Source organism: Argopecten irradians, chromosome 7 (genome assembly GCF_041381155.1).
Source record: "Argopecten irradians isolate NY chromosome 7, Ai_NY, whole genome shotgun sequence".
In the NCBI taxonomy this organism is placed as follows: Eukaryota; Metazoa; Mollusca; class Bivalvia; order Pectinida; family Pectinidae; genus Argopecten; species Argopecten irradians.
The window spans coordinates 16683705-16710405 of record NC_091140.1 but is presented as its reverse complement, the minus strand read 5'-3'; the positions used below and the strand labels follow the sequence as shown (position 1 = coordinate 16710405).

The 26701-nt window shown below is 33.8% G+C and overlaps 2 protein-coding genes across 2 annotated transcripts in view; one reads left to right on the top strand and one right to left on the bottom strand.

Annotated features, from left to right (window-relative positions):
• The window catches only part of LOC138327050 (glutamate receptor 2-like), a 50657-nt gene extending 25028 nt beyond the window's left edge, over positions 1–25629 (bottom strand). The window contains exons 1-14 of the mRNA XM_069273041.1: positions 25569–25629; positions 25323–25424; positions 24604–24642; positions 22546–22695; positions 8456–8704; positions 6920–7119; positions 6017–6070; positions 5669–5827; positions 4592–4813; positions 3805–4017; positions 3374–3443; positions 2274–2410; positions 1349–1695; positions 781–979 (exon numbers count right to left, since the gene is read on the bottom strand). Of these exons, the coding sequence (XP_069129142.1) occupies positions 781–979; positions 1349–1695; positions 2274–2410; positions 3374–3443; positions 3805–4017; positions 4592–4813; positions 5669–5827; positions 6017–6070; positions 6920–7119; positions 8456–8704; positions 22546–22695; positions 24604–24642; positions 25323–25424; positions 25569–25629 (2202 nt within the window). The remainder of the gene's footprint in view (positions 1–780; positions 980–1348; positions 1696–2273; positions 2411–3373; positions 3444–3804; positions 4018–4591; positions 4814–5668; positions 5828–6016; positions 6071–6919; positions 7120–8455; positions 8705–22545; positions 22696–24603; positions 24643–25322; positions 25425–25568) is intronic.
• LOC138326830 (UDP-glucuronosyltransferase 1-6-like) lies at positions 17526–20134 on the top strand. The gene is given in 2 exon segments (XM_069272831.1): positions 17526–17904; positions 17907–20134. Coding segments are annotated over 2 exon segments (957 nt in total). The 5' UTR covers positions 17526–17549; the 3' UTR covers positions 18509–20134.
• Positions 25630–26701: the final 1072 nt, after the last annotated feature.

Sequence of the window (26701 nt, the reverse complement as noted above, 5' to 3'; positions counted from 1 at the left end):
CTATAAGCGTGGCAGTAAATGTAATATCCATTAAAAATAGTCAGACGGAAAATATTAGAATCCTAGCAGAAACCAAACCTGATTCACGATAATAATTATAAAATAAACTTCCTTTGTAACAGGGTTTTCCCAAATCATTAGCTTCAGTTAGTAAAGGTACATTTCAACATTTCAAGCTCACTGATTAAAATTCGAATCGAAACATCTTGTCTATTTTTTAATTAATGTATTTTTTTGTTGTTGATTCCAAAAGTGTTTTTTACTACACAATTCAATGCTTAAAACCTTAATTTTCGGTCAACTCGAAGTCATTTTACTTCCGCCGACTTCAAGTTATCGATGTTTAATTTCACAATATGACATTATAATTTTTCATTCATTCTGTCGATATATATTAAGTCAAATTAGATTTTTTCTCCTTATGTAGCCTAACTTATGTTAAAATTTCTGACTTCAGTTCATTTTTTACTTAAGCTTGTTTCGAGAAATCGGAACCAGAATTTAAGACAAACTACCATTTTAATTTGGTGTTATCCGTAAATGGCTGCCCTCTGTTCCGTATAGTAGTCTCTCCTTTACCGTATCCTTGGGGTCTGAACTGAGCTGACAGCGGAGGAACGGTAGACACGATATTGACTATAACACTTCAATCGACAAGATGGCGTCACCGTGTTATTGTCTGATTTGCATAACGAATGATCTAAGTAATGCAAATCTTATCACAGGCAGTTCAAAATCGTGTACGGGGCTTATAAGCAGATTACTTGAGCAGTAATTTACCTCGAAGAATTTTCTGGTGGTTCCAGAGGAAATCGTACCGTACTTGATTTCAGTCTGTTTGGCTAGATCGTCAGCAGACTCAATAGGGGCTACCATTCTCTCAACCGTCAGAAACGCAGCCAGATTAGCGGTATACGTGGATATTATTATTAGGACGAAAAACCACCAAACTGTTCCAATTATCCGGCCAGATATCGACCTGGACAGAATTCAGGTATTCAAACATTTAATAAACGGAATGGAATAAAACCAAATGTAGAGAAGAACACCTATTCATAAGCTCTTATTTCGAACTAAGTATTGTATATATATAAATAACGCTTTGATAATTAATTAAGTACTTGAAGAAAGTTGATAACCTCTTACATCAACTGTTTATGGCGAAGTCATGATTTTATTGTTATAGAAAACAACCTCTAAATAAGATTAATGAAAATACACGTGTTGAATAAACATAACATGTTGATGAATATATATAATTCAAGATTTTATAATACACTATACTAAATATGTTTTAAAGATTTTTTTCTATTATACATAAATGTATTTGCATGCACTTTCAACCTACCTTGGGCACGTATCACTTCCTTGTAACATAAGGGCTCCAGTAGAAAACCAAAAGGAGTTCAGAATGGAAAACTCATTTTCGTATTCCCCTTTCATAGCTTTCTTCCATTCATAAGGACTGCATCGGCTAACTAGAAATAACCCTACACTTACTGCTGCATATGCTACTAAGATACAGATCCAAATACCAAGCTCAAGCGGCTGCATAAAGGAAAATACTCCCGGCTTCTCAATATCGGGCTTTTTAATCATAATACTTATGCCAATATTCATGAACGGTTTCGTAAAATCGACATCTTTTTCCCGGTCAAATGTGATCGTCAGTGGCGCTATGGCAAGATCTGCTTTCTGTCAAACAGAAAGAAATATTGCATAATGTATATACTAAGTAGTTCACATATTACATTGCATTGTAAAGATATTTTAGCAATTCGCATTTTTGATAATGTTTTGCTACAAATTCCACATAGGCGGCAATTTTTATAAAATGTTTCAAAATTTGGGTAGCTCCTTACTTATAATACTAGATAAAAGATTTGATAAATAATTTCTTATAACGCCCCATCACCTTCTAAATTCATTCAAAGACGTCGTTTCTCACCAATGATGGTCCTTTCTGAGGGTTAAAGACATAAGTGTATTATTAACATTTGTGTTTCTTTATGATAACACTTTACTTTTAACAAACAAAATCATAATAATTTAAACTCGATACGAAAACAACATTTTGTTGCAGTTTTGTTTTAAAACTTAAGAAATTTAATAACTATAACTTTATATAACAATATATACAATACTCTTATACTCGCATTTATTCTATCAGTATTACTTCCCTCCATTTCACTCCGTCAGTACTCACCGAGTGAAACTAAGGGAAGTAAATCTGATAATTTTGAATGCCTCCGTCGTGAACCAGTAATACATACCCCAGTGACAAGTTCCCCGATCATTCCGTTCCACGTCCCATTGACTTTAATACCATAAGCGTTATCCGCTACCTCATTCATTGTAAAGTTAAAATTCAGTCGGGCGGCTAACTCATTCGCTATATCCAAAGCATAACCTGGAAAAAAAGTGGTTCCTCATTAAGTTGTTTTCTGTACAATATGTTATGTATTTTCTTATCTTACCATCGCCCCGATTCATCTCATTAGATAAGGAATATGGCTAGAATATAAAACAATCTAATGGAATAAAAAAAGATAAAAGTCTAGTATTGCACATCATCAGGAATCATGATAGATCTTCCTCTACAATTACTGTTGTTATGTCCACCTCTGCATACCATCCTCAATACTTCAGGGGTTACTATCACTTTCGTTATGTCCACTTCTGCATACCATCCTCGATAATTCAGGGGTTACTATCACTTTCGTTATGTCCACCTCTGCATACCATCCTCGATAATTCAGGGGTTACTATCACTGTCGTTATGTCCATATCTACCTAACCATCCTCAATACTTCAGGGGTTACTATCACTTTCGTTATGTCCACCTCTACATACCATCCTCAATACTTCAGGGGTTACTATCACTGTCGTTATGTCCACCTCTGCATACCATCCTCGATAATTCAGGGGTAACTATCACTGTCGTTATGTCCACCTCTGCAAACCATCCTCAATACTTCAAGGGTTACATATCCACTTTTGGACCATCATCGAAATAACAGATGTTACTAACACTTTTGTTATATTACACCATCGATTACATCGTAACAAAATTAAGAAATAGTCGGTTGATCGACAGAAATGGTACACTGTTGGGCGTTTCTTTAATCTTAAAAAAACTCTTATGAAAGCATGTGGTTGGTGAGGTTTTCCCCCAAAATGCTTTCAGCAATAACATGGTCCAGGGATGGATAACACGACAGTGATCGTAACCCCTGAAATAATGTTATACAGTATACCACCATAGTGATCATCGTAATCAGTCGACTTTTTAAAAAGTTTTCTGCGAGATAACAATGCCATCCACATATGTATGGTATATTTAAACACAAATATGTATGCATATACGTTTTACCTTTATATCTGTCATTTCCAACTAATGGCACGCCGTCTTTACTTTCTTTAAGCATTAGAAATGGCTGGGACTGTAAAGAAAAAAATCTATAAATATATAGGGTATGCTTACAAAAGTTTTAAATAGTCGAAATTATGTAAATATCGAATCATCAATCACTTAATAAATTAGTCACCGTTTAAATGCCTTTCTTCTCAATATCGATCAAATACAAGATACATTATATATATATACAATATTTAGTTCATCACTAAACTATTGACCTCATGGACTAAAAACCTAAAACCTTTTCAATTTTAACCTCCTCAAGCTCTGACCTCAAGAACATGAAACAACCTTAAGTCCAAACAGTGTTAATTTTAGACTTAGCCAATCAAACATTACAAAAAATTACGTCATTGATTGGCTAAGTCTAAGTCAAATATTCTTACCAATATTGTAGTGATACGTTTGATTTTGGTTTGCATTGGAGGCATGCTGTCCTGAGGCTCGTGGTCCGGCGTACGGTACCCATGTTCCGGCGTCCATTGTCCTATCCGGACAGGCCCATGATCCTGTCCTACTGTACTCACATTCAGGGTATAATTCCGGCGAAATCCCATAAAATCGAATGAAATATGACCTGTTAGTCCTTCAAATTCTGCCTGAAATATTACGATTATTGTTTTTTATGTTTTAGATTCATTGCATTTCTGATTTAAATATTACAGAAAAAATACTATTTTTGAAGCAATAAAGAAATGCACAGAAACATTCGAATTTAAAAGGCCCTTTTTTCACCTTGAGTTTTATTTTACAGCATTAAATCAGACTGATTCAAATGAAATCAAATACCAAACCCCAAATAGGTGGTTATAAATATAATACTATTACGCTGTTAGGGTGACATTTTTGCAGCAAAAGTGATATACATATGCATTATTCTTCATAATTACATCGACTTTAACCTTCTTTTTCCCTACCATTAGCTAACGCATCTTAACAATTTTATAAAAAGTAATTTTTACAAAAAATATCATTAGCTTATAACCCCTAAATCCATTAAAGCATTTGGAATATTGTATGCGGTCTCTGTACATTTGGTGTATCATTATAGTAATTATCGGGCGAGAAACCCTTAATTAGAATCGGTAACTGTTATTAGCCCTTCACTCTCAATGCATTTAAGCTCTTCAAATATCATTTATATCATTCAGTAGAAACTACGACGTGGCAAACCTGTTTTAGGAAATGTGTTATGTTTTCTCCGTGCATCCAAGGAATCGGCGGAGGATCATTTAACTGTAGTCTATTACACGGTATTCCCTCTTTACTGTAATTACTGTTATAAACTTTTCCTCGTCGGAAGTTGGGTTGAAAAACAAGCTGGTTGTGTGCTAGCATCCGCGTAAACGTGTCAACAATCAGACGTAGTGCATCCACGGCCATGGCAGACTCGGACTATGCAAAAGGAAAGGAATCATCATGTAGCACTAACAAACAAAATCTACAAAATATATCATAATTCATCGTGTACATTTTGTCTTTGCATATTACAGAATTTTCTGTCATTTGGAGTAAGGACTCATTGTGACATCAGCAGAATGAGATCGTTACGTCATACTGTTTAGGGAAAATGACGCGAGTTTCGCTTGATCTCTCCAAAAGTTCATTACAGTTCACAGTCTCTCCCAGGGTTCTTTGCGATCCTCACATTCACGAATTGTTGGAACCACATTGCACCCAGTGAGATAGTGTACAGTTGCCTGAATGAGGAAGCGCAATAAACCATGGGAGAGCTTCGCTCACAAAATATTGAAGTCACAATGAGTACCTACCCGCCAGAAATGTAACTCTGAAATATGAAAAGACGGGGATAGCAGTTTTACTTACAACCGAAAAAGAACTAGCACTAACGTGTACGAGTATATATACATGATTCGAACAAAAGTACGGTATAACACAAAAGTTTGCAGGATGAGATGATATCATCATGCAGACTGGATTAGCTGCCTTAGTATCTATTCTCTCTGCTGTTCTGCGCACATAGATGTATTTTCGGAGCGAAGCCTAGCGGAGAGTAGAACAACTACGGCAGGCAAACAGTCTGATCATTATGTTAATTACTCAACTATACAAAAAGAAGAGTACTGACAAAATTAAAATTAAAAAAATGATTTTATAATGACAGGTATCCTTCAAACTTTAACTTAAGAAACATTTTTTCATTCAGTAAAATAAACAGCGACAATTAAAATTATCAGTAATACATTTCTAAAAAAATCATATTGCAAAAGAATATTAAATGTAACTTACTGTCAGAGGTGTACCAGCTCCAGCATATTCCGCAGTTTTAGCATTCATCCAGTGTTTATTGAATTTCTTTATTTCAGCATTTTCCTCCGACACGAGATCAAACCCGGTTAAATTCACCCCGCCATGTAAGAATCTTTCGAAGTCGAGTTTTGAGAAATCCTGGGATAGAAAATCTATTAATTATGAAGATGCAAATGGTTATATATTCGCAATAAAAAGTGCATTTGTTTTGATGCCACATGAGATTAAATATAAATCATTTTTTATAAAAATAGGTACCGAAAAAGATATAAACATAATATTTTGCTTTTAATGCAATTATGAGCTATAGTCAATAAATGTACTTACCAACGTAGCCAAAAGATAGAAGTAGCTATGCTTGTTCATCCCAACTTCAGCAATCTATAAATAGTAACAAAGATAGCATGACATGCAAGTGTTTAATAATGACAATGTATGTCCAATATCAGCGATCTATAAATAGTAACACAGATAGTGTTAGTTTATTACAATGATCGAATTTGCAGAATGAATTCATGTTATACTTTGAAATAAGATCTGGAGAGGACTTAAATAGGCGTAGCCTGATGTCCGATCCTATTGAGGTACATAATATCAATAAAAATATTGTTGAAATTACAATGATCGAAAGCTATCATTTTATAAGAAGACGTTAAATGTCTTATAATTTATGATGCATCTTTTGGTTGATGAAGATCACTCCCAATTTTGAAATAAATCTGTTAAAGTACTATAATATGTCTGGTAATTAGGTTGTCATCGGCAATTGTGACCTGAGTCAAAGTATTTGATATAGATAGTGTGGTACTATATATACTGTACTGATGGTAAATCAGGAATTACAAACTATGACTTGTAGTAATCTTCATTGGCTTCAATACATATTATACTGTAATGGCATTCAAATGTGTTCTTCCAACTTTTTTTAACTTCCTTTGACGGGTTTGTCGTATAAAGTGTATCATACTTAATAAAGGATTGCACTAGAATGCCGTTTGCTCAACCTAGGAAAATTGACATTACACATGTATATGGATTTGCAATGAAAAAAAATGCTTACATTGATAACGGCATTTGGCCGTATTTGTAGATACGTGTATAAATTAACGGACTTATATTCCATAATATTCAAAAAAAATCTCTTATAACTCAAGAAATTTATGGGAAATATAACATTCAGGACTATTTTCCTCAGCGGACTGTTCTGAACACATGATTGTGATGACTTACTTGTCGTAGGAGGGATTTATACGCCTGTTGTGATGTAAGGTCTAATACTATGGCCTTTTCTGGGTGGTCCTTAATGAATCTATCAAGGTGCTTCAACTCCTCATGCGCATGGTTCACGTCATTTAATCGGCGGAATCCAATGGTCAAGTCAGAATCACGTGACTTCTCGGATTCATAAATTTGTTGTAAACGTTGTAAGCCTGAGGAAATTATATTTCATGTAATATTAAATTTTACGTATACATTCTTTTTCATTTTTATTATTCGTTGAGCAAAAATGATTTTTACTTTTCTGAAAGGTGGACAGAAATATTAAATGATAAACATGAAGACACACCATTAGCATCGTTAATCACTGAAGTAATTTTTCAATTACAATCGTCCTGACACATGTATACCATATTGTCGATTTTTCATCATATAAAAAATTAATTGTGTTAAATCATATTTGTTGAAGGTACAATGAGATTAAACATATGGAACACTACGAAATAATGATGGAGGCCTTTGGCATTTGTATGATATGGCGATAGTCTTCACGGCATTATTTATTGTAGATTTCTGTAAAAAAGGCTTTTTTCCATCTACTTTTTATAGAACTTAATACGTAGTCTGACATTCAACCCCATTGATTTATGTATTGTATTATATCAATCAAACCTGGTTAGAATTATGTTTTGTTCTAACATTCCAAATTTTTCATTAATCGTCAAAATACATTTCATTTAGAGCTTAACTTTTACATACATCTGTATTATTTATCCATTATTTATTTTTAGACTATGTTTTAAATATAAAGAAGAATAAATGAGTGATAGATCATAGATAACAGACTACACTGTGACATTAAAGATGCAGTTGTACATAATTAATCAATCATATATATTATATATATGTACCTGTACGTGGATCTTAGTAATTCAATTATATAATCTAATCAGAAAGAGAAAGAAAACGATAAAACCCCAAAGCGGCGACTTGTTGATCAATTTGTGTTGGCTCAGTGGGGCCCTCTTCCCGTTTTCGCCAATCTATTCTTCCTAATCCAATTTCTCATGTCTAATATTAGATTAGGGCCAGTGCATAATCATATGGGGAGAATACGCGATATATGTAAAGTGTGATGAACGATAGCCATAAATGTGAATGACTGATTTAGGTCGAATGACTCTGCTTTATAAAGACAAGAGCTACAATGCAAAGTCAATTCTCCCAGTCCTTCCAGACGTTTTTGTATCAGAAATCAACAAAGATGAAAAGTATACCAGAACCAACCCCACGAAAATGTAATTATATAATCAAATGAGAGATACGTTTACAACCACCGTGGTTGCTTGTCTTACCAATAAACACAACTGCAACCCAAATGTGAAATTTAAGTTCGACGAAAGATATTGATATACTAAAACCAGAAGTACGTAGTACTATGAATGTAAGTAAAGGTGAAAATATATTTCGAATATGATATAGAGTTGAGGTTTGTAAAACATAATGAAACCACAGAAGTCGCTAGTAATTGTACAAATGAAGAATTACCTTCATCTGAATCGTACAGGAAATGTACCGATTTCCATTTATAAAATCTAATCATGTCGACAATGGCTTCCGTATATGATGGCTTCATGTGGACTTGAAATGGCGCACCAAAGCGCGTGACATCACGTGACAAGCTTGGGGATATGTACGGCATATGGAAGCGCCTGGTGTATGACTCTAATATGTCCATCGAGTTGATGTCTTTCATACCGTAAAAGAGAAACACCCCACTGGACATCTGCGTGCACACTGTAATAGATTGAACAATCAAAGATTAAAAGACAAGCATTTGCATCCGTGAAAACGGAGACAGAAAAAACGGACTTCCCCGATAATAACGACCGACATCAGACCAGAACCTGGTAATAAGACTCACGTGAGTCTAGGATCCAGCAGTGAAAGGGCAGTGGGTAGAGAGGTTCGACTTAATCTTACTGGCAGTAAAGAAAGAAAAAAACGATTTCACATAGTTTACTAACAGAAGCCAATGTTAAATGAGTTTGATAAAACATTATTCAATTCCAGACATAGTTTTGATAAAGGGTTTGTGATATTGCAAAGCTTCAATGTCCAGACTAGGTTTGTATGATGGTCACCCTGAATGCATTAGTCTGGCGTCTGAGACATTATATAGACCTATTGAAGCCTAACACACTGTCTCTCATCGACAGATAGGCAGCAACATATAGAGAGGATATTCGTCTGGGTAATATCTTAGCTTTCATAGCTGCCGCCTTAAGGAATATTGTCTATTTCCGGACCACGTCGTGCACATCTTGGATTGTTAAACGGTATGGAGAAATTTGGTTAATAATTTTTTTTATCTCAAGCCATAATAGAACAGCAATGGAAGAAAACTGTATCAAAGAACTGTCTTGGATTGATATTTGATGATAAATAAAAATTTTGTACTCTCAAGTCATGTATCAAAATAAAAATAGTGAAATAGATAAATGAATAAAGTCATGATGTCATCAATTGTTTTGATAGTGATCTGATATCATAATACTTGGTCAAGTCATGCCTACAGGGACCTATTATATTGCTAACTTGGTTATTCCATACAAACAAGCTAACAATACTTTCAATATTAACACTGCGTTGTGTTTCCAACTGATATGATCATGATTTAGCTTTAAATGAGATGAAACCAAAACCACATCTTAAAACAGTGAATTATTGGCAAACTCCAAATGTGTGCGTGTTGTGCGATCTTGAAATTTTTATGCGTTGAGATGGAAGCAAATTTGATACAAGGCGAGAAATCGATACCAACCCTATCTAAATTGTGATAATAAGATTGACACCCAAAGGGCTTGTATTTTACTGACATTTTTATAAATATTTATAACAACATCGAGAAAATGTGTTTTATGTCATTCTTGATTCCAACTGATTTCACTTGCAGGAGAAACGAGGCGTTAAGGAAGCGCTTATTTTCAGATTGATGGTTCTAATGATAACCGGTATTTTGTACGAGCTTGATGATATAGCTGTGAGCTCAGACCATGGAGACACGCTAATGCCTCCCTGTCATCTAGTATCCCCCACTATTTACAGTGCTCACACAGAAATCCCAGCTACAACCCATGAGGGCTACGGATTGAAAATACATGTATCTGTGTTGGATTGTCTCTTCTTTCTTAATGAGCTTCCGTTCAATCTTCCGTTTGGGCCTTAACTGGGTAAAGGTAGCATACAATCAAACCAAGCTTAGTCACACATCCTCCGTCATATAGAGAAGTAATGCGCGCACAAATATTTCGTATATGTATATAGATAAAACTAACGCCAGATAGTTTGGGTTTTTCTTAATGGCTATTGTCAAATATACTCTGGGTTACAATTTATCATTTTAAAGATAGCTTACATAATACACAAGAAAGTGAAAAGAAAGTGCCACAGAACATTTTCGTCTTCCTGTTTTAGTTTCTGAAGGATTGTTCGCTTGGTCTCATTACTTGGGGTAGGGTAATAGATCAATTTGTACTTACTAATGCAGAACATAGCAAAAAATGGAAAATTTCAAAGTCTTCAAGTAACCACTATTGTCTTATGTAAGTAATTAAGGTATGGATAGCATTAATGTATGTAGTATATATATATGAGTAATGAAGATATGGATTACATTATGCAGATTTAGTAATAATGTAAGTACAAGTACAATACATTTTGACATAAATTCTTTGTTAGGTTGGTATTTGTAAATATGTGATAAAAAGTATCTTAAAATAATGTTCATTTCATATGAGATGTAATGAAACTCTTTTCGAAGTTTTTATTTTTGCTTGCCAAGGCTCGCAAAATAAAAATCTTCTTAGACTCGTTTCATAAATTCTCATATGAAATGAACACTCATGTTAGATCCTATATTAAAGTAATAAAATTATGTATGCATTATGTAGATATAGTACTTACATACATTGTATGTAATTAAGGTATAGATTATATTATGTGGTCGGTGTCTATGAGCGAGTGGAGGCGGTAGACAGCACCATTCTCCCGATTTTGTTTTCAGATTCCAGAATTGCGTGGCGGAAGCCCCATGACACCCATTATTTCCCTGTCAAATTTCCACCAACCATGATTTATAGAAGGTCTACACGAATATTGCATTGATTTCATGCTGCATCAGGGAAATAGTACTGCCAAGAATCTATTGTCAAATTCTGCTGTATTGATCGTGCGGAAACTTTAAACTCATGCACCCCACATCTCAGTGCCTAGGAATATCAAATCACGAAATCTCTTGTTCATACAAATGAAATACTACAATTTGACGACGAAACAGATAGCCTGACAAAATCGAAGAGTCGCCGCGTGTTCTGAATACTAAGAAGATGTGTTCGTGGATGTGGTAGAGATATTTACATATTCCTCGACTGTATACAACTATCGATTCCCTGATTCAGTCTATCGTACAGTGGTTCGGTGTTTACTTACATATGACCTTGTAAAACAAATTGGCAATGTTCTCTGTCTTTGGTATAGCTATAGGGAACAGTCCTGTTTTGTAAAAAGGCGATTTGGCGGTGTAGATTGACTTATTGTATAAAGAACTTCTATCTTAACATGCCGTGTGCGTATAACAAAGTAATATGGCTGTGCTCTGAGTCGATGAGTGGTTTGTGTGTTAGAATTTCTAACATTTTCGAACTAGGCTTGCCTTTAACAAAGTACCGAACGTAGATAGCAGCAGGTATTTTCCCGGGGACTCCGCGTTTCTTATACTATCGATTGTCCTTAAATTAAATGAGGAAACTCATTTTCTGCTGAAACCAGAGTTTCACATACCTTTTCTGTGTGTTTTTTAACATTAATTTAAGTCGATCATAATTAAAATAATTTGAAATATTTACCTAATAAAATTAAACAAAGCAATTATCAAACTAAGGATAGAAATCAAACCTCGAATTCATTTATCTGTTGATATACCGTTGGGTCGGGGAAGGCTGCATTACGTCTATCCTCGCTAGCCAAGGCCTCTAATTACGTTACACTCCACAAACAATACCAATACTTCTTGTCGTAATGACGCTTCATGAGAATTAAGCGTTTCGAGAGTCTGAAGTTTGAACCACATATGCTGTAAGACACGTAATATACTGTTACATATACCATTACCGATACCATAGGATGACTATACCTGGACATAAAATAGGAGAAAGAGAAAGTACACGTTTGGGGCACCAGGAGTAATAGAAAATCGATGGCTGAACACATAAAACTCACAAAATGTTATATGTGGTAGAGTTATGTTATTTGTTTCCGGATATTGTTTCAGGTGTAATATATTGTATTGTTTTAGACTCATCAATCCTATTAGATAGCTACGAGAATATTTATCTTCACCAAGCACAGTCCATCAGGGTTTTATGTATATTTTATCTAATATCATCATCGTATTTGTATTTCCTGAAACACAAACTATTTATTTAGGAAAGGACTCTTGACATGCGAACCAGTTTGTTAAAACATTCTTTATGCACCAATATCAATAACGAGTACGAATATTAATGTTAACCATCATATTTAAGATAAGACATATACCATGCGTCGATGATTTCCTTCAAAAAAAGCTTTTCTGTACAATTTCCCAAAATTAAAATCTTCATCTTTGAAACAAACAAAGTATGGACACTGCCCTCCCTGGTTTCCTAATTTCTTCTTTGCTATTATTTTTCAATTAGTTCAATATGAGTTTCTAATCAATTTTACACTATGACCTTAGACCCCTGAAATTGCCATGAACACAGAAAAACAGGATACTAAGGTATGATCATCCAAAATATGTTCCTTATCGTGTTATTTCCCTCATTTCCATGCAACTTTTCCGAATTCTTAATGAAAAATTTTCGAACGATTTATTGAAATTTACTACATTGTATATTGAATATTTTACCAAGAGAAGAAATGAGAGACATTTCATATACTGTTATCCATGAGTGGTGATCAATGACTCTTTAATATGCAGTGTACTTCTCTACCTCAACGTAATTATTCTAAAACAAATAAAGCGTTGTGTTTTTAATTGTGACAGTATCTTGTAGTCTCAATAGGATACGCTTTAGATCAGTATACCCGACTAATAAAATTTTGTTTTATTCTATCATCAACAAGTTATGTGATGGCCTATCGAATTAAAAAGTAATTTGAAAGTTGTATACAACGTAAATATTGAGAAAGTAATTGAATTTCTGTTATTGTCGCATCTTTAACGACTTAAACGCTATTGTTACATCCTAGTTTCAGCACCGAACTCATCACCAATTTGCAGTTTAAGTATTTTAGATAAACAATTCCAAGTTTTCAATTTTCGTTTTGTATATCTAAAGTATGATTGCATGTTCTGAGAAGTAGCAATAACCCTGGTTTAAAGGTAATCGATCTGTTTGCTACTGTGGTACTCTGAGGGACGCAGTGACGCGTCTGGTAAAGGGGAGGTGTCTAGATCTTCATGGAAATACAAAGGCAAAAGATTAGTGTATTCACATATTTTTTTCCCTTATATTATGCATGTACGTAAAATTAATACATGTACAATAATCACCCAATGGTCTTTTTGGTGATAATGTTTGCTTGAAAGTTTAATTTGAAAAGAAAACAGAAAGAAAAGAGAAAAAAAGCTGAACTTGCTCTACAGACCTAAATCACATATTAGAATACCACTATCGACTAATAAACTATAATTAGCTATCAAATGTTTCACGAGTATTCCTTGACGTAAGGGAAATCCTTATCTTCATTTTTTTCCACACGAAAATGATTACAATAGTAAACAGTAAAGTCCTAAGCTGAGGAACTTTCTTTGACTTCTGTAATTAGGCAAATTTAAGTTTTAAAATTTAAAAGATTTTCTTAAAGTCAAGTAGTGGTTAGGATTCTGGGCCAATACACCTTAACTATGCTTTCACAACGGTCAAAATGCACAATTAAATACAATACATACATAAGATATTCCTGATAACATACACCTTAATGTGAAACAATTTTTGCTCGATCTTGAATGTTTTTCGTATTGCTTTTTATTGCGTTTCAAGTTGGAGTATATTGTTGTCAAGCCTTTATCTTGTTAGAGTCGGTGAGTTAATTAAGGGTAAAAGCCTACTAACATTTGATAGTGGAATCTTGTTTTGTGTCGTTAAGAGGTGATTAGAAAAGCAATTAAACAATTAGACAACGAATCCTATTCGAACGAATTACCTAAACTAACAAGATAAGATTTCTCTGCAATTATATCTTCATCTGCTATATTTCAAAACTTAGATGTTTTATCATCATGTTTATGGTGAAATAGGACTTACAAACGTTGTCCAAATCTTACAAAATATACAACAAATATAAAACAAAATCAGGTATTTAAATTATCACAAATTAAATGGAATCAAAAAACAAAAACGATTATATAATGTAAACGAAATAGGGATTTAATGGACTTATGGGGTTCATAGGGAAAAGTAGAATGAGATAGGAACCAAGTGTTCCAGAAGCTTGAGAGTACTGCATTGACTTTATTCTTGCAGGAAATGGTAATGAAGAGATGTCAGAGATAAATTTTAAGTAGAACCTAATAAATTTAAGGATTAAGTTCAAATTGCTGAATATAATCTTAGCTCTATAGTGCACTTCTATTGTTATCTACATTGGAAGGATATTTACCTTGTATATTTTCATTGAAATTAAAGTTAATGTATACTGTAATTGTTGCTATAATGCTAACTTGCTAACTTGCTATTGTCTCTCGTCAATATCATTGCTATGGTAAATTGTACATTTCTCTACATTTACTCTCAAAGTGGTGTATGGTTGCTATGGTAAAATGTTCCTTTCTCTATATATTCTGGGGTATCGTTGCTATGATTAAATGTTCCTTTCTCTATATCTACTGATGTATCGTTTCTATGGTGAAATGTTCCTTTCTCTATATATACTGGTGTATCGCTGCTATGGTAAAATGTTCCTTTCTCTATATATACTGGTGTATCGTTGCAATGGTAAAAGGTCCCTTTCTCTATATATACTGGTGTATCGCTGGTATGGTAAAATGTTCCTTTCTCTATATATACTGGTGTATCGTTGCAATGGTAAAAGGTTCCTTTCTCTATATACACTGGTGTATCGGTGCTATGGTAAAATGTTCCTTTCTTTATATTTGCTGATTTATCGTTGCTATGGTAAAATGTTCCTTTCTTTATATATACAAGTGTATCGTTGCTATGGTAAAATGTTCCTTTCTCTATATATACTAGTGTATCGTTGCTATGGTAAAATGTTCCTTTCTCTATATATACTGGTTGCTATGGTAAAATGTTCCTTTCTCTATATATACTAGTGTATCGTTGCTATGGGAAAATGTTTCTTTCTCTATATATACTGATGTATTGTTGCTATGGTAAAATGTTCCTTTTTCTATATATACTGATGTATCGTTGCTATGGTAAAAGGTTCCTTTCTCTTTATATACACTGGTGTATCGTTGCTATGGTAAAATGTTTCTTTCTTTATATTTACTGATATATCGTTGCTATGGTAAAATGTTCCTTTCTCTATATATACTAGTGTATCGTTGCTATGGTAAAATGTTCCTTTCTCTATATATACTAGTGTATCGTTGCTATGGGGAAAATGTTTCTTTCTCTATATATACTGATGTATCGTTGCTATGGGAAAATGTTCCTTTCGGTATATATACTAGTGTATCGTTGCTATGGGAAAATGTTCCTTTCTCTATATATACTGATGCATCGTTGCTATTATAGCAAAACGTTCCTTTCTCTATATTTACTGATATATCGTTGCGATGGTAAAAGGTTCCTTTTTCTATATATGTACATTAAAATCTGTATAACTCGAACAGCAGGGGACCAGGTCAATAGTTCGAGGAATATGGTGTATTCGACTCATCCGAGGTTGGTCACGATCGACAGTCAAAATGTCCGGTCTCAAACTATGACAAACAATGCACGACAATGACATTTTAATAACACTTTCTTTCAGCATTTTGTATCTCTTTATTCAAGTGTTTGATTGATAGTAATATCAAGTTGAAAAAAATATGTATAACATAAATTGAGCTTTTGAAAATGCGTACGAGAAAGCCCTAAATCAAATGTCATTCACATCAGAGTAAGCGATCGTCATCTAGGTTAATGTAAAATCCATATTGGTTAACAAGGGGGACTTTTTCTAGTATTTAATTATCACATATCATTTAAAAGTTTACAAAATACATCTCACAAGGTATCAACCAGCATAATTACTGACATAAGAAACGAATAAGATTAAAATACATGTAGCTCCGGTCGGAAAGAACTCTCTGAACGTCTTTAGGAAAACCAAGGTCGTCTGTTTATGCCTTCTCAGTTTTCGTGTATATCAAATAACCATTACGTATTCAGTTTAATAACTGATATAGCGATAGCAATGACCCTTTTACGCCACTGACACGGATGGTCATTCATCCGTAGAATAAACACCCTGAGCGACATGTAAAAATGTATACTATAGTTTGTAGTTTGAGTGTTTGTCCGTATTCGGCTTGTAAAGGAATAACAGGGGTGATATAAATAAGCATCATTTTAGTTTGCTACTGTGTTATAAGTCTTCGAGATATCTACATATTCGTCTAATGTGAAGAAAATATCCTGAATTTTATGGGCAAATCGTTTTATGGACGTAATACATGGTGCATCAGACAATGGGAAATTTGCGAAAAGGCTTGCACAGTTGAGTATTTGTAGTGTTTTTTGGGTAATAATGGCTGTTGCATTAATTTAAATGAATCATGTACTGAATATCTTCTCATTACGCATAATTAAAATATATCCAGCTAAATGGGCAGTTCGAAAAGGACCAAAATTCGGGTCGCAAATTCACTCAGCAATTTTTTCAGAGGATGACTTAGTTAGAAAAAAAATGATATGTTTGAATTACATAAACAATTTTATACCGACAGACTTTGTCAACGTGACAGTAGTAATATTTACATAATTGTTTATATTTCAGATAACCATTACTATAGAAGACCGTTGTTTACATCTGTTTATAGCGATGGTAGCTGCCTTGTTGTTGAGTCCAGTGAGAGCCGGAAACATCTTAGTTATTGCCATGCCGTCTTGGAGTCACGTCAAGCCCATGGTCAATACAGCCACGTCACTTTCAAATAAATATGGACATCGGTCAACATTCATTTTAAATAACGAATTGGGAGAGCAAATTAAAGAAGACCGGAACATTTTCGTGATAGTACCCGATTCTATTGTTAACATCACAATAGACTTATTTTTAAAGGATTTCATTGACGACGCCTGTAATCAAGTACTTCCTTCTCCAGTTTCCGCAATAAAAGCTGCCGCCAATCATATGTGTCAAAGTCTTCTCACCGACGACTCTTTGTTAACAAAACTAGGCCAAGAAAACTTCGATTTAGCACTAATTGATAACGTGGTTGTTTTAGGCTGTTTTACGGTTTTGGCATACAAGTTAGGGATCCCATACATACAAATCGGAGCAGCCTACAACCCTGGGAGAGCACGAATTCCTTTTATGCCTTCTGTGCATTCTGCTTTTTAATTTCTCGGATTTTTTTGACGAAATGTCGGTTCATCAAAGGATAGCTAACAGATTGTTTTCGGTTTGGACAATCTTTATATCTCAGCCATTTTTGGATGACGATTTGGTTCAGAAGTACGCTCCAGAAAAGTGGTTTGTATCATTAGATGTTCTGCACAGACGTACATCATATCATCTTATTGACCTAGAACATGTGTTAGATTTCCCAAAACCATCGATGCCAAGTATGGCGTTTGTTGGTGGCTTAGGTACTCGAAAACCAACTGATCTGCCATCAAATTTGAATGTCTACATGAATTCTGCAAACAACAGAGTAATCGTGGTTTCATTTGAAAGTATCGCCAACCGCCTTCCTTCAGCTCGAATGGGAAAACTTATTGGCATTTTAAAAAAGACTAAAACGTAAATTTTGTTCTAAAATACGGAAACGAGACGAAACTTGATGAAAATATCCTGGTGATGCCGTGGCTCCCGCAGAATGATCTATTAGCTCATGTCAATATCAAGGCTTTCATCACCCACTGTGGGAATACTGGTCTATACGAAGCGTTATATCATGGCGTACCAGTGATAGGACTGCCCTTCATGTTAGACGGATTCTATAATTGTCGTAAAATGGCTTCCAGAGGATTTGGTATTTCGTATGATTTTTGTTCATTTACAGAGTCGGAGTTATCAAATGCTATAAAAGGTATTCTGAATGATTCGAAGTATAAGGACAATATCAGAAAAGCTTCGAAGATTTTCCATAGTCAACAGGATACGCCGAGTGGACGTGCGGCTTTCTGGATAGATCACGTGATACAGCATGGCGGAGAATATCTCCAAACTCCAGCTACTGAAATGTCAGTGATTGATTATTACCTTATCGATGTCTTGTTGTCTATCATGTTGACACAAGCCGTAATCATCTTGTGTTACGTGTGCGTTATAAAAACGTATTTAAAGTTTTGCTGCAGATCAAAGTCTAAAGCCGACTGATGAAAAAATATATGTACGCAAACAAACCGTTTTCCTTTGCGTGTTATGTTATAAGAATAAGGCACGGATTTAGAAAGTCTTGGATCAGGTGCCACGCTTTGTTTTTACAGATTTTTCAATACGGAAATCTTATCATTATGTAATTTTGATATAATTATGAATTTTATTGTTCATACGGAAAGTGTAAATATGATCATATGGGCATATTATTTTATTTCCGTCAAATTACAACTACATGTATATACTAGTGTATCGTTGCTATTATAGTAAAATATTCCTTTCTCTATATATACTGGTATATCGTTGCTATGGTAACAGGTTCCTTTCTCTAAATACATTGTATACTGTTGCATGGTTGCTATAATAAAATGTTCCTTTCTCTAATTATACTGATGTATCATTGCTATGGCAATTTTTTTTTCTCTGTAAACTGGTGTATCGTTGCTATGGTAAAATGTTCGTTTCTCTATATATACTGGTGTATCGTTGCTATGGTAAAACGATCATTTCTCTTTATATACACTGGTGTATCGTTGCTTTGGTGAAATGTTCCTTTCTCTATATATACTGATGTATCGTTGCTATGGTAAAACTTTTTTTCTCTGTATCTACTATGGTGTTATTAACGTTTGTCTGGGTTCCATTTTTCATGTCTTGGGTGTTTAATTTGTCGATATCGCTCTTTTGATACTTTGTGTTGTCCAATGCCTGAGTCTATGTGCCTACTAGTGGTTTGTCTTTACCGTCATTGTTGTTATGACACATTTCCCCCTTTTTTCTTTCTTTCCTTTTCAATTTCCTCCTTGTGTTGTCATGGATCATTTTCCATGGCTACTATGTTTTACCTTTGTCTGTGATTGTTGCTGTGGTGATCCGGCTTCAAGTCAATTTGTTTAAGTACCATTCATGTTTCTATCGTCAATTCTAGTCCAACCGAAAAAAGATCAGATAAATTCTTGTAATTATTTCGTCGCTAAATCCGGTAGGAATACTAGATTATAATCGCTGTGTTGTAGCGTTATGGACTTTGTACAAAGATTGAACCACCGTTTTATACGATAATGTACATGTAAATAAAAAAATATCACTGGACTTGTTTGTTAGGTTTGTAATACTCTTACAAAAAAATAAATCCAAATATCATCGCGATATATCCATATTAATCTTTCGCTGAATATCTCAAAACCAAGTGAGTGTTTTGTGATTTTTAATAAAAGAAAAAAAGCTACGTTTTCAATGTAGCAATTATCATTGATTTTATAAGAATTCTGGCGTGTTTCCAAGACCAGCAAGTGTGATAAATGTACCTTGATTTAACGTTTTTCGAAAATGATGTGAAATTAAAATAAATATATTTTTGAACCATTTAGCTCTGTTCCTATTTTGATTTTTAGAATGTAATAAAAAAAACGGAATCGATTAATCAAAGGTATTGTGGTAATCGTGATAAATATTGAAACTAGGGTCGTCTATCAACAGGGAACTCTCGATATATTCTTGAAATGCATAACTAAATGTGATGCAATGTGGTGAATAAAATTGTCAACGAAATACAAAGGACAAAGTCAACGAAGGACGAATTAGAATGCATTTAACATAATCAGTATTTCAAATAGCTTTGTAACATACCTTCCAGATTCGATGTAATGCAATGTGGTAAATAAAATTGTCAACGAAATACCCTAGTACGTCTTTGTATCATTGACGAATTAGACTTAATTTGACATAATTGACCTGTATTTAAAATATACTTGTAACATACTTTCCATCTTTTAATTAGATAGAAGATACTGAGTAAGCTATTGACGTGAAGCATTCTCGATATTCTTCTATCATTTTCTATACAAACATGTACATCATGTAAGTTGACAATGCAATTTGTTTGGTAGGTTTTATATTCACCTATACCATCACTGGTAACAAATGCCTTTAAAAATGTCTTATACCAACACTGGTAACAAATGCCTTTAAAAATGTCTTATACCAACACTGGTAACAAATGCCTTTAAAAATGTCTTATACCAACACTGGTAACAAATAAAAATGTCTTATACCAACACTGGTAACAAATGCCTTAAAAATGGTCTATACCAACACTGGTAACAAATGCCTTTAAAAATGTCTTATACCAACACTGGTAACAAATGCCTTTAAAAATGTCTTATACCAACACTGGTAACAAATGCCTTTAAAAATGTCTTATACCAACACTGGTAACAAATGCCTTTAAAAATGTCGTATACCATCACTGGTAACAAATGCCTTTAAAAATGTCTTATACCAACACTGGTAACCTTAAAACATGCCTTTAAAAATGTCGTATACCAACACTGGTAACAAATGCCTTTAAAAATGTCTTATACTCAAACACTGGTAACAAATGCCTTTAAAAATGTCTTATACCAACACTGGTAACAAATGCCTTTAAAAATGTCTTATACCAACACTGGTAACAAATGCCTTTAAAAATGTCTTATACCAACACTGGTAACAAATGCCTTTAAAAATGTCTTATACCAACACTGGTAACTAAGTACCTTTAGAAAATGGTCATATACCAACACTGGTAACAAATGCCTTTAAAAATGTCTTATACCAACACTGGTAACAAATGCCTTTAAAAATGTCTTATACCAACACTGGTAACAAATGCCTTTAAAAATGTCTTATACCAACACTGGTAACAAATGCCTTTAAAAATGTCTTATACCAACACTGGTAACAAATGCCTTTAAAAATGTCTTATACCAACACTGGTAACAAATGCCTTTAAAAATGTCTTATACATCACTGGTAACTAAGTACCTTTATAAAATGGTCTTTTACCAACACTGGTAATTAAACACCTTTATAAAATGCCTACACCAACACTGGTAACTAAGGACCTTTATAAAATGGCCTACATCAACACTGGTAACTAAGGACCTTTATAAAATGGCCTATACCAACACTGGTAACTAAGTACCTTTATAAAATGGCCTATACCAACACTGGTAACTAAGGACCTGTAAAAAAAAGACCTATACAAACACTGGTAACAAATGCCTTTAAAAATGTCTTATACCATCACTGGTAACTAAATACCTTTATAAAATGATCTAAACAAACACTTGTAACTAAATACCTTTATAAATGGCCTATACCAACACTGGTAACTAAGGACCTTTGTTAAATGGCCTATACCAAACACTGGTAACAAAGGACCTTTATAAAAAGGCTAATACCAACACTTGTAACGTGTCCTTTATAAAATGGCCTATACCAACACTGGTAACTAAGGACCTTTATAAAATGGCCTATACCAACACTGATAACTAAGGACCTTTATAAAATGGCCTATACCAACACTTGTAACGTGTCTTTATAAAATGGCCTATACCAACACTGGTAACTATGGACCTTTATAAAACGGCCTATACCAACACTGGTCACTAAGTTCCTTTATAAAATGGCCTATACCAACACTGGTAACTAAGGACCTTTATAAAATGGCCTATACCAACACTGGTAACTAAGGACCTTTATAAAATGGCCTATACCAACACTGGTAACTAAGGACCTTTATTTAATGGCCTATACCAACACTGGTAACAAAGGACCTTTATAAAATTGCTAATATCAACACTGGTAACTAAGTACCTTTATAAAATGGCATATACCAACACTGGGAACTAAGTGCCTTTAAAAAGACGGCCGCCAACTTCCTTATAAAGTGTGATCGATATAAAAGGGGGCATCTGCAATGCATTTTTAGTAAAATAAATTATGTCAACACCAATAGTTTAATTGCATATGTTTAATCTTGATACTGAAAGAAGATAGGACGAAATATATTTAAAAATGAAGCATTATGATTGAAAATGATATCCGAAATGTTTCCCGTGCATGTTGTCTCGCAGCGTATACAAAGGGTATTTTACGTCTCTGTATCCCCTCACAGATGGAGGGTTCATTCATCACACTGGTTTTTTTTTATTATATTTTTCTTTCTTTCTTTCTTTCTTTCTTTGGCATATATAATGTTTATTGATACTTACGAGCGGTAGCCAGCTGGAAATTATCGGCAACATCGATAGTTTTTGTTGACCATTTTAGCTTGAACTTTTTATTCGACTCTTGATTATATAGATCAGATGCTAGACGAAAACTGGAACGGAGTTGTTGATCTTGAGCTTTAAAAATTGTCCCTGTAAAAGAGGAAATTAAAGCAATCACAATGTTTTCATATAAAGTCACATATTTTCATACAAAATTATTATGAAACGTAACTCGCGTCTAAATTACGTTATCTAACGAAAGTATAGATGAAAACAAAAACAGGTCATTCACTGTAGACTTTAAAATTTTCAATTTCGTTTTAGTTACAAGTGTAGATACTCTAAATTAATATTCTTCTTATCCGAAACTGTTAGATAGTCAAATAATAATTGTCCTATTTTTTCTTTTATGCTTACATCTTAGTTATATGCAACTTACAGGATAAATATAATGTTGAAATTAGATTATAACCTGATATATAACTTTAACATGATTATATATAGTAATTGTTTCCTTTTAAAATACATGTTCTGCTTTTGAACAGAAACTTTGGCTTTGATATTTTCTAATTAACAAGACACCTGATGATGGTGGGCTAAAAGTCATTCAGATAGTTTACAGTTGTATTGAAAGCATTTATGTATAGTTAAAATGTAGGAATGCAGGATGTGTTAAAGTTTTCAATTTTTTTAATCGCCGCCAAAAGAGTATTTCTGTATATCAATCTAGAACAAAGTTTATTGTCAAAACATTATTTCTATCGTATCAGTACAATGCCTAAAAGATGGATTGTTAGAAAACCAATTTAATAACTAAGATAATCAAATTACACATTTCCATGGCGGCATTGTTCTGATCTACATATACTACACTGGACCAACTTGTCACCTTTGTCTTGGGCTTGTATTCAGAAAAAGACAAATGATTTTCTACGGATGCCAAGAGTAACACTATCCCTCCCAAACATATTGGAAATACGTGTTGTCGGTGTTCCAGCTATAATTGGTTTTAATGTTACCTAGCACCCAGAATAAGACCAATGACTTTCGCACAGCAGACATCGGATGGCCTGTTTCAAACGGTCGATAATTCGGACATTAATCACAAAAATAGGTCAACACCTATTTTGTCTTAGGGTGTAAGAAGTGATAGAATAAAAAATCACTAAATATTTTTGGAGTCAATATATGGTACATTGTCAGTATTAAATTAAGATAAGTGTTGAAGCAAAACACATACGGTTTTTTTTACATATAGATGGGTATTGAAGTTCTACATGTATGTGTCATAACTAAACAACAATTTTGACATGTTTCCTCCAGTTATCTATTGTAATCAGTATCAGTTTCTGTGAAAAGCATTCAAATGGAAGGAAAAAAATACTGATGACTTATAATCTTTAGTTACACCACATAATCTATGCACTATAAAATTCATGTTTCTATGCCTTTTGTGTAGAGGGAAGCATACCTGTATATTTCCATTCTACTTTCAGTTTCCTGTTTAATCTATGTTAAACCAGATGGGCAATATATGGCTATGAACTCCAATCTGGTCAAGCGTATGAATATTTAACGTTTCCGCCGCGTCACTGACACTGTATTCAATGTATACTTACGCCTATACATAACGGTCAAATAATTTCAAAAGTGGTTTAAAAGTTGTGCAGTCTATGAAATCTAATAGTATTATCGTGTTGACAAAATCACTTGTATTAAAAAATTCATTTGTTCGCTTGTTTCAAACCGTTTTGTGTTGAACTATATTCAGAAGCTGATGCTATTGCTCTTCCGTCTATTCAATTTGGTGACGTCAACACTAGCGCAAGCGGGAATTTAAAGGATATACGTGTATAGTTTTGAATTCGAATGATCGTAATGGAAATATAAGTAATAAACTGTTACCAGATTGGACATACAGTTGATATGAAGCCCATCCGTCCGAAAGATAAATATTCATGGCGCCCTAACGAAGTAATATAATATTTTTGGCAATACAGCCAAAACTTATTTACAAAATAGGAAAAGCTCTTCTTCATTCGTGAGTATGAAACTTACGGCACACATTACATTTAATACTACACTCATCAGCGTCATCTGAAACAATTAATTGAAATAAATAAAATAATAAATTTCATAGCGCGGGTCGTCTTATGATGCCCGCCGTCGTCCTAAATACCGCGTGGTAGTTTACTATTACTGCGCCAGACGGCAAAACAGCAAAATTAATCTCCACAGTTATCATATAATACGCAGGAATATTTTAAAAGAAATCTTTAAATACTCCTGAAAGGTAGTGAACATTCAATGTATGGGATAAAAACTTGCTGCTGTTAAGCGCTTAAAATTCGCGGTTTCCTATACGGAGTATATTTGTGGTGATTACAATTCGCGGTTCTATAATCCCCGTATAATTCTTTGAGCTATCTTTTTAAATAACGTAAGTCAATTAATTTCGGAATATCATGCTGGTTTTTAGAATTCGCGGATGTCAGTCAAAACGTGAATATAGCGAAGATAAATCATCCGCTAAAAGTAACTGCTTTACAGTAACTGACTTTTGGTGATCTCATGGAATTTTCTATCTTATATTTCAGTGATCATTTCAAAACTAATGACCTCAAACTCTCCATTTCTTATGTGTATTGGATAGAATATTTAAAATTACAAAAATATGTATATTTAAAATCAGGAGAGCATGTGGGTATGTTTACAGCATGAAACACCTCGAACTGATGCACAAAACGTCCGATCGATATATGCACTCATAGACTTACCTATCGGGAGCGTCAATGGACCAGCAGGGTTGTTTGTCGTGTTTTCAACGGACCGGATGTGACGTAAACGGTTTCTCTCTTGGTAGATATTAAAGTCATCATCTGTAAATATATATAACATTTAAAATTAATAGTACAAATTAAATATAGACTTCCAAACAAGAGACGGTTATTTATCATGTTTATCATGTTTCACTGTTTATTCAAAATTTGAAAATTAACCAACGATAGTTTAGACTTTTATACCATAACGACCAGTTTTTTCTCGTCTACATCCAGCGAAGCTAACCACAACATATTGGGGCATCCTTACATTTTTGGCCATATATAAACAAATACCTGTTACAAATGTGTTAATGCACCAAAATGCGCCATGAAAAATGGTCCAATCAAAAACCAAGAGAGGTTAGAAAAGACTAATGAAAGTACACTGTAGGTGTAGAGGAGGAAGATGTAAACTTAAACGATAATCAACATGAGTTTTGCATTGTGAAACATGCATAGTTATGGGATAACTAACATATAGCATTCGAGGTAATCCACTAGTACATGTATATTCCCTGATATATTAATTGATTATTTGGACTACTAAATACTAATTCATCGCAACACTGGAAACATTTTAGAATTATTGTTCATTAGATATATGATATATTACTAGTTTTCGTTAGCATATAAATACAATGCTTAGAACATACAAATGTTAAAATGTTAGTAGAGTTATTCAAATGGATCAATCAAGTTAATGCGGATTCTAGAAAGTTGTCATCTACTAAATATATGCTATTTGTCTGTTAAACCAGGTTCAGGTTTGTGCAGGAAAATTTTGTTATTCACATGTGCTGTATATTTTCACTGTTCTATGTTTTAATCTACTGATCCAAATGTGTGGGTTGGTAACCACATAGGCACATTGTGACGACTATATGTTTATAACATCATGCATAGCTGTAATGTTAGAATTGTCAACCTTGGTGTTCTCTATCTAGATTTACAATGACATTGTTATATATAACCATTATGCACTAACATTGCTATTGAAAATCAACATCATATTTTATCAGAATAAATGTCAATATACGTATTATTGTCACATTTAGGACATGCATTGGCGTGTAATATGAATTGGGCTATATGTACCAACAAATCTAATGGTCCATTTCAGTACATTAGTCGGTACACCGATGGACGTCATAAATGTGGCAGCCGATACTTATTTTATCAATTCTTTGGTAAAGATGATTTGCAATTCTCAACAGTACAAAATTCAATCTTTAGTGAATTATGCCTAAGCAGTTATGATACTGTTTATATCCATACAAGTTAAATTCCACACGAGAAGACAAATTGAGCTTTCCATGTTTTAGAATAGATATCTA